At 39.5% G+C, this 9,558-nt stretch overlaps 2 protein-coding genes across 4 annotated transcripts in view; one reads left to right on the top strand and one right to left on the bottom strand.

The window, feature by feature from the left end:
* Positions 1–4,296, bottom strand: part of WDR12 (WD repeat domain 12) — a 34,932-nt gene extending 30,636 nt beyond the window's left edge. Inside the window, exons 1-2 of the mRNA XM_003785029.2 lie at positions 4,076–4,296; positions 152–246 (exon numbers count right to left, since the gene is read on the bottom strand). Coding sequence (XP_003785077.1) covers positions 152–246; positions 4,076–4,116 — 136 coding nt within the window. The 5' untranslated portion in view covers positions 4,117–4,296. The remainder of the gene's footprint in view (positions 1–151; positions 247–4,075) is intronic.
* Positions 4,297–4,839: 543 nt separating this feature from the next.
* The window catches only part of CARF (calcium responsive transcription factor), a 63,222-nt gene continuing 58,503 nt past the window's right edge, over positions 4,840–9,558 (top strand). For 2 of the 3 annotated variants that reach the window (XM_003785026.2, XM_023510442.1), the window contains exons 1-2: positions 4,840–4,950; positions 9,166–9,331. The gene's annotated coding sequence lies outside the window, so the exon portion shown is untranslated. The remainder of the gene's footprint in view (positions 4,951–9,165; positions 9,332–9,558) is intronic. The other variant, XM_023510441.1, reaches the window with a different exon arrangement.

Below are 9,558 nucleotides of genomic sequence, written 5' to 3'. Positions count from 1 at the left end.
GCCTTAGCCGCTTGAGCCACAGGCGCCGAGCCTATAAATTTTACCATTATAAAATTCCATAGTATTATTTAAAACAAGCCCCCCCAAAGGAAATAAAAATGCAATGCATTTTATGATGGCATTATGCCTTCTCCTAAGCATATATACTTACCATTTTTGTCTTTCAGCAATTTATTGATGATGTTACTAAGATCAGCAATTTCAGAGGCAGCAGGGATTGAGAAGGGAACATCATCTATCGCATATCTATAAAAAGGAAATGATGTGACTATCAAGTCTAGAGATACTTTAACAAATGCATATTTATTCATTCAGTAAAATTTTTTTTTAGGTACCTACTATATGCCAGACATTTTTCTGCATGGAGTAAACAAGTTCTCAGAAGAAGTTAGTCTGGTAATCAAATACAATGAAGCTATATATCCTAAGTGATATGTATAGACAACAAAAGAGCAATATTTCAATCAAAGAAAAGGAGAGCAGAGGAGCAGGGTCTGAAAGGATACATTAAAAAAATGATTCTTATGTTATATCTAGAAAAGTGAGTTTTTGCCAGGTGAGGGAGGGGAAAGCAGAGAGGAGTATAGGAATGTGGAGAAAATATCAAAATAGCTAGGAATTATTAAACTGCTCACCTAGTCTATTCCAGAAAGTATAATTTTGCTTAGACAGCTACCAATGATGAGGCTAAGAGATGTACATAGGGTGCTTTATATATTGTGTGAAGTACATAATGCATGAAATAGATTTTACTTTATTTTGTAGACAGTGAACTACTATAGCAGTCCAAGTTAGAAATAACATCATCAGAATTTTGTTTAATTAGATCTTTCTGACTACCCAGAAAAGACTCGGTTAAGACAATACATCATCACAAAAGGCAGATTAGGAAATGCTTTAAGAGAAAAATATAAGAAGATAATTTGCAAATCATATATATGATAAGGAACTTGTATCTATAATATATTAAGAATGCTTATGACTCAATAATAAAAAGAAAATTTAAAAAATGGGCAAAGGAGGCAGCACCCATAGCTCAGTGGGTAGGGTGGGTTTGAGCCCAGCCTGGGTCAGCTAAGACAACAATGACAACTGCAACAACAAAAAAATGAATAGCTGGGCGTTGTGGCAGGTGCCTGTAAGTCCCAGCTACTTGGGAGGCTGAGACAAGACATTTACTTGGGCCCAAGAGTTTGAGGTTGCTGTGAGCTGTGATGCCACAGCACTCTACCCATGACAACATAGTGAGACTCTGTCTCCATAAAAAAAGGGGGGGGGGCAAAGGATTTAAATAGACAACTCTCCCGAGAAGATAAAGAAATGGCCAATAGACACATGAAAAGATGATTACCATTAGTCATCAGGGAAAAGCAAATCAAAACACAATGAAGGCCAGGGGCAGTGGCTTAGACCTATAATTCTAGCAGGCTGAGACAGGTAGATTGCTTGAGCTTATGAGTTAGAGACCAGCCTGAGCAAGAGTGAGACCTTCTCTCTACTAGAAATAGAAAAACTAGCCAGGTGTGGTCGTGCATGCCTGTAGTGCTAGCTACTCAGGAAGCTGAGGCGAGAAGATTGCTTGAGTCCAAGAGTTTGAGGTTGCTGTGAGCAAAGACAGCACGGCATTCTACCCAGGGCAACAGGGTAAAACTGTCTCCAAACAAAAAAAAAAAAAAAAGAAGAAAGAAAGACACAATGAAATATCACTTTACACCCTCTAAGATGGTTATAATAAAAAAGATCATAACAAGTGTTGCTGAAAGTATGGAGAAACTGGAACCCACATGTGTTGCTGGTGGTCATGTAAAATGGTGCAGTAGCTTTGGAAAACAGTTTGGTAGTTACTCAAAAAGTAAAATGTGGGGCTCAGGGCCCATAGGTCAGTGGTTAGGGTGCCAGCCACATACACCAGGGCTGGTGGGTTTGAACCTGGCCCAGGTCTGCTAAACAACAACTGCAACAAAAAAACAGCCAGGTGTTGTGGCGAGCACCTGTAGTCCCAGCTATTCAGGAGGCTGACGCAAGAGAATCGCTTAAGCCCAAGAGTTTGAGGTTGCTGTGAGGTATACTGCCACAGCACTCTACCAAGGGTAATACAATGAGACTGTCTCAAAAAAACAAAAATAGTAAAACCATCTGGATGGTCAGATGGAATTAACCATCTGACCCATGAACTCCTCTTTTAAGTATATATGATGGAGAAATAAAAACATAAATGAACCATTAAAATATCATAGTAAGTGAAGGAAGCCAATCACAAAAGACAACAGATTACATAATTCCTTTTATACAAAATGTCCACAAGAGGCAAATCTACAGAGACAGAAAGTAGATCAGTGGTTGCGTAGGGCTGGGAGTGTTAAAGGGATTGAGTGATAATAGTTAAAAGGAGAAATGTTCTAATATTGACTGTGGTGAGGACTGCACAACTCTGCAAATTTGTCCTGCTGGTCCTCAAACTATACTTTGAATAATAAGAAGATAGCTATATATTTACCATCCCCTCCTCAAAGCAGTTATTTAGGTCCTGCAAAAAATAACCAAACCTAGAAATTAAAATGTTTGCGTCTTCCCTTACTAAATATTTTGGACAGTAAAATGTGGGGGAGATGAGGAATTACCATAATTTTCTGTCACACATAAATACATATGTATACATGAATTACATATATAGATTTATGCATAATACTACTTCTAACCCTCACTTTACTGACCAAAACATGCTAAGTAAAAGCAGTAACAAGAACTGTAATGTCTAGGTTTTGTTATTTTTTGAAGGACCTAAATACATACACCCTCCCTCTTTATCTATTCATTTCAGGGGTTAAAATACAGTGGTCTATTATCTCTTAAATTTAATGTGAATCAACAATTATCTCAAAAACTTCAACTAAAAATATAGTGCTTATGCTAGTGCATTACCACATTCCTTGAGATGTAAGTGTATACCTGTACTCATTTGCATTGACTTAGGAGCCAAGTGTAGTGGCTCATGCTGTAATCCCAGAACTTTGAAGAGACTGGGCAAACACAAAATTAACACTGCAATATATACCACAAGGCAGTATATAATTAGGTTTCAAATAAGGGCTACAGACCTTGGGGACATTAATAAAAATGGTTTTTAATATGGATATGTGTATATACTATATAACTGGCATATGTTTAGGTTTACATACAAATGACTTATTTATATATACATGATAAATCATAGTGCATTTATATTTATTTAACACAGTATGCATGTATACACAAAATACTCAAATAGGTACCTGAAGTGACTTCACCCTCTTAGCAAAAACCAATCCTACACCTTCATATTCAGAACTTCACTTTCTAACATGGTTTAGAAAACAATCCTCTATCACCTACTTAAAAGTGTTTTCACAAACTGAAACACCACTAGCAGAAGGCCTGCAATGCCAAGGCCACTGTCACATTACGCATATAGTGTGGTTCATACAGCATGATTCATTCGCAAACTTGAAGCCCTTCAATCCCCTCCACATCCATAATTCAGAAAATGAAGAGCTCGCAAAAATGGGCAGAAAGGCGATTTCAGAGGACGGTCAGGCTCTGAGAAACCCTTGCAAGGCCAGGATTTCAACTCGAGTGGACAACCACCTGAAGCGAGGAGTCCAGCAAAAAAAAAAAAAACAAAAAAAACAGGACTGGGGGTAGAGGGAGGAGGGCTGAGCTGTAGAGAAAGAGACAGCCAAGAATCCACAAGCAAAGAAAACGTTCTTTCTGTTGGAAAGGACTCGGGAAAGCCGAGGGCGTAACCCTAACACTCTGGGAGGCCGAGGCGGATGGATCGCTTGAGCTCACGAGTTCGAGACCAGCCTGAGCAAGACCGAGAGCTCGTCTCCAAAAAATAGCCCGGCATTGTGGTGGGCGCCTGTAGGCCCAGCTACTTTGGGAGGTTGAGGCAAGAGGATCGCTTGAGCCCAAGAATTTGAGGTTGCTGTGAGCTATGACGCTACAGCACTCTTCCGGGTGCAAGAAAGTGAGACTCTGTCTCAAGAGGGGAAAAAAAAACCCTAGGGAAGGGATAGAAGGCGAGACGCTTACTTACTTCTTATTATCAGTATAGAAGCGTGTTTGAAGCTGAGCCATGGCGGGTGGTCCGCAGAAACGTATGGGGTAGGAGTCAGAGAACGGCGCTCTTGTCTCTTAGGACTACAAAGAGGAAGCTCAAAAACTACGCTGCACAGGTAAGCGAAAAGAAGCAGTCTGAGGCCGGCCTCTGCTTTCTTTCCTTAGGTCTCCCAGGCAGAAGGTACCACGCGGCTGCTCCTCCACAGAGGCCCCGCCCACACACATCAATTACCTAGTCCGAGATTTAGGAATCAGCGATTCGGACAAACTTTAAAGGCAGTGTGCCTCTTTAATCTTTTGTAGATTTCTTTCCACTTAGGCCTGTGATGGGTTAGGAGGATAAGGAAAGATTCGACTCAAATAGGCTTTTTAAGAAGAAAAAAATTTTGAGGACGCTGTTGTGAACCCGATACGTCAAACATAGCTCCTAGATACTACAACTCCCAGAAAGTATCACTTCTCGGTCGCGGTAGCCACTGGGAATTGTAGTCTTTTGCCATGCTTCCCTAAGGATATTTTATTTGCACTAAATCTTCCTAACTCTAGTCAGATATCTATTAAACGTCCTCTGCCTTCATTGACTAAAGTTTTGCCAGGTTTATTTTCTAATGAATACTCCCAATCGAAACCTCATTCGGCCAAGATTTTTCCGGGGTTCTCCGCCTTTAGCCTCAGATTTTAGATACAGGCGAAGAGCGGAAATACGAAAAGAAAAAAGAACGAATCAGAAGGGAAACTGGCGACGGTGGCCGATAGTGGTCTGAATCTCGTGGGACTACAGCGAGCTCCCTCGGAGGGGTGCGCCTGCGCATTGTGCTGGTCTCCATGGCGGGACCTCGGAGCCAAGACGAGGTTGAGTAGACTCGTTTTGAATTTTCTCCCCTCTGCTCCGGCGGACTCCCCTCCTCGCCTTGTGGGGCTCTCGGCGGCGTCAGGAATAGGGGAGTCGGAGGTTTGGCAGAGCTGTCTGCGCCAATGGACCGGACGCTACCTCCCAGCCCCCCTCTATTCCTCCTCCTCCTCCCGTCACCTCCTGACCCACCCGGGCTCGATCAACTGCCGTCTCTCGCTCGCAGCAGCAGTTCGGCCCTGGCGGCGGCCTCCGCGTCCCGCCTCGGGGCCTCTTCGGGATCCTCCATGGCAGGGCCTACTACCTCCGGCCCGGGAGGGGGCTCGCGGGTCCCGGGGAGGCAGGCTGTAGGAGAAGGAGGAGGAGGAGGTTAAGATGTCTGGAGGAGGGTTGAGCCCGAGGACACGTCTCCGCCTAGAAGGACCCGGACCCCCTGGGTGGAGCGCCCAGCGTGTGGTCTCTTATGTTGCCCCCGCACCCCGCTTTGTTAGGGTCCTTTTCCCCCTTGTCCTCGGCCCTTTTATACTTTATGTTTAGGGGCAAGCATCCTCCCACACCTTGCCCCGTTTTTTATTTTGTTTCGTTTTGTTTTTTGTCTTCAAGTTACCCAGTGACTTCTGTCTTGTTCTCAGTGGTCCTAAGTATAGTTCAATATAGTTGTTTTTCTGAGGGAGGATGAATGGAAAGATAACTATCCAGATTTCAAAGTCATTTTTTAAGGCCCTCGGCAGAAAAGCTCCAAGAGGGGGACTTCGAGAGACTGCAGTTTAGAATCAGGCAGAACTGGATTGCAAAATTAATGGGCAGAGCGGTATGTGTGCAGGTGAAGACAACTAAAGCTTTACTTTTTTACCTTGCGTAACGAAGTAGTGCAATTTAAGTGGACGCCTAATAGTTAAATCAGTCGTAGAAAATGAGAAGAGATTTTTTAAAATGGCAGCGGAAAAAATGATTTTTATTAGAGAGCCATGACAATAAAAATAGCACTGTTTTCAATTTACTACTCTTATAGAACGAGGAGCCTGGAACCAGAAAGAATTCCTGGGTTCCAATCCTGCCTCTGCTACTTAACCTCTCTGTGCCACAGTTTGATTAACTGTGAGAGTAAAATGACACATGGGGAAAAAATAGCCACATAGGAATTACTGTATTTGAGCCATGTTCGTTATTACCATCATAATAGTTATCAATTCAAACGTAAAAGCTTTGATACTGTGAACAGATAAGGGAGAATAGCCACACGAGTGGAAGAAAAGAAATCTCTGCTGAAGTCCCAGGAAGTTGCTTGTTAGGGTCGAGCTTGCTAATAGAAGAGGTCCTCCCTTGACTCTTTGATTGATTGTAACGCAAGGATTTGCACATTAAATAAGTTGGGGCACCTGAAGCTTCACACACTTTCTTAACTGAAATCTTGCTATTGAATCCATCTGTTTTGGAAATATATCATTGGTTAAAATATCTTCTTAAAATGTGTAGCGTCAATACAATTTCCTCTTAATTTCGATTGAAAAATATAAAACCTGAATATATGCATAGTAGGACTTTTCAGTTTACAAAGTAGAAATCTTGAATCCACCAAAATATATTTTTCATTTGACCTTTAGTTGTGGAAAAATTATTTAATAAGTGTTCCAAAGTAACTAAAGACCCAGTTAGTACGTGTTTGAGTTTTTTTCAGTTGTGATTTCTGTGTCATGTCTGGTGTTAGCTCCAGGCATTATCTAGGATAGCTAACATTTTTGCTTTGAGTGTTTTTCTTGTTTAGTTAGAACATTAACTGTAAGCTTTTGGTTCTCAGTCATTTTCTACAAGATTCATTTACTATGGTATTGAGGAAGACACATTGTTATCTGGAGAACCACAGTTTGAAAAATGTATTTCTCTTTATTATACCTTTTTTTCCCCCTGTATATAATGACGTAGTGAAATATGTACAAAACTATCCTTGGGCTTTGAAATCCTAATTGTTTTTTGAGTTTTTTTCCTACTGAGCATTGAATCTGAACTTAATGCTGTCTGTGATCTTCAGAAAGTTACTTTAAGTTTCAGTTTTCTTATCTATAGAAATAAAAAGGTCTACCTCAGAGTTACTGCAAGTATTAAATGAAATAATTTGTAAAACTCTCAAAGAGCAAAGAGGTAAAAAAAAGTTTGTATGTGCAGGGCAAGAAATGAGTAGAAACCTAGATTACAGGAAAGCTTATAGAGAGGAAAAACTTTAAGAGAAAAGAGATACTGTGGATACCAGTCTTAGATTTTTTTTTCCCCTGAAAAATAAAAAGTTATGGGTGGATTGTCTGAGCTCAGGAGTTTGAGACTAGCTTGAGCAAGAGTGAGACTCCATCTCTTAAAAAAAATATCTGCACGCTGTGACAGGTGCCTGTGCTCTCAACTACTTGGGAGGCTGAGGCAAGAGGATCGCTTGAGTCCGGTTGCTGTGAGCTATGAAGCCAAGGCACTCTACCGTGGGCGAGAAAGTGAGACCCCGTCACAAAAGAAAAAAGTTAATATGCTGTTGTTTATGTATATTTGTATACATTTACATTTTTTATGTTAATTCAACACATAACTTTTAAAATTCATCTTTAAAAAAATTATCCTATCGAAATATTTGATAATCAGGAGTCTTAATTTTTGACACTACTGAGTCATAATAATTTTATGCTAACAAAAGGAACATGTCATTTACCTATTTCTGAAAGATGAGGGAAATTTTATTTTCCTAAGTACTTTTGAGCAGTATTTTTAATATGTACTTAAGATCTGACACTGATATTGAATAAATTTTAAGATTCTTTCAGGGGTGTCCAACCTACTGCCCCTGGGCCAATTATGTAAGGACTGTTTTCCTTATCTGTGGTATTCAATATTGTGAAAATTATGCTCAGCCTTTTTTTGCTCATCAGCTTCAGTTAGTGTTTGTGTATTCAATGTATGTCCCAAGACAACTCTTCTTCCAATTTATGACAGAGAAGAAAAAAGGTTGGATACTTCTGTTTGGGACATTAACCAAAGTACCTGAAATTTAAGACTAAACTTCAAGTGACTTCATCATTCAGCTACTCTGTTTTGGGATTTATCCTCGGGTTACTGGTTTTAACATAAATTTAACACATAGAAGTTTAAAAGAGAAACTCACAAGTTGGCAGGTTTTTAGAAATTACACCTGAGAAATTATGTCTAAGGCTTCAACAAACAGAATTACTGTTGAACAAGAGCCAAATAGCAGTAGCTAAGTATGATCCTTTTATAGTGATACAAGTGATACAGCCTGAATAATCTCTGCCATGCATTCATTATATATAAGGAGTAAAAAGTTCTTTATCTCTATAAATAAAAACACTGAACTAGTTTTACAGGTTCTAATTTTTACTTGTGATATATGATAAATCTAGTTTTTAAATGTTACATAAAACATTCTGGAAAGCAGTTTCTTGGTATGCCTTGGTACATTTTCTAAGGTCCAATCATTATTAACTACTAGATTCCATCTTTAATACATCTTGTCAGAATGCCTGGTGTCATAGCTCACAGCAACCTCAAACTCTTAGGCTCAAGTGATCCTCTTGGCTGAGACTCCCAAGTAACTGGAACTATAGGCAGCTATCACAATGCCTCGCTACTTTTTAGAAACAGGGCCTCACTCTTGCTCAGGCTAGTCTCAACCTTCTGAGCTCAGGCAATCCACCCACCTCGCCCTCCCAGGGTGATAGGATTACAGATGTGAACCACCTTGCCCAGCCTCATACTTCTTTTTTTTTTTTTGGCTATTTTTATCTAGTCCTAATATTTCTTGTTTAAGAAATAAGCTTGTCAATTTTAGGAATTAGGAGAGGAGAATGGGGAAGGAGCCCTTTATTTTCAAGCTTGTGGCTTCAAAAGATACCTTACTGGCAAATGTTTTCATTGAGCAAAAAAATATAATTTGCTACAGAGATGTTTGTTTCAGTGATAATTATAAAACAAAAAGTTTAAACTTTAGTTCAGATCCCTAATTATACATAAGGAAATAGGCAAAGAGAGGTTAAGTCACCCTACCCCAGCATATTGCAGTTATCCCTAAACTATCAGACCTGGTCTTTAGTTCTCTTTAACTGAATCAACTGATGATTCTACCATACCAGGCTGGTAATGGTTATTTTTAAATAAAACATGAATAAAAAAATCTAGTTGTTTTCTTTATATGTAGGAAAATAAAGTATACCTTCTCATTACAGAGAAAATGCTGCTGTGAAGACACAGTTATAGCTTTCACATAAATGAAGCTACAACTATCTTGATTTAGTGCCCCAAAAGGAAGAACTTCAGTGGACAAGAAAGGGCATTTCTGGGGGTAGTAGAATGCTTGAGGCCTGGAATTTAAACTTGAGCAACTGCCTGAAGGTAATAATTTTATGTTTAACTAATTGGAAGTAATACCTTTATTAGAAAAAGCTAACTATTATCTGTTAGGTAATATGTTAATTAAAAAGTCATATTACACATTGCATTTTTTTAAAGGTTTATTTCATATTTGTAAATATCACAGAGTGGTCTGTTGATTTCAGTCCTGAATGTTGATATTCAGTTTTCTTAACGGTCCAACTTTTTTTTTTTTTTTTTTTTTTTTT

This window comes from Otolemur garnettii, unplaced genomic scaffold (assembly GCF_000181295.1).
Source record: "Otolemur garnettii isolate 467f Iridium unplaced genomic scaffold, OtoGar3 scaffold00013, whole genome shotgun sequence".
In the NCBI taxonomy this organism is placed as follows: Eukaryota; Metazoa; Chordata; class Mammalia; order Primates; family Galagidae; genus Otolemur; species Otolemur garnettii.
This window is presented reverse-complemented; position numbering and strand designations above follow the sequence as displayed.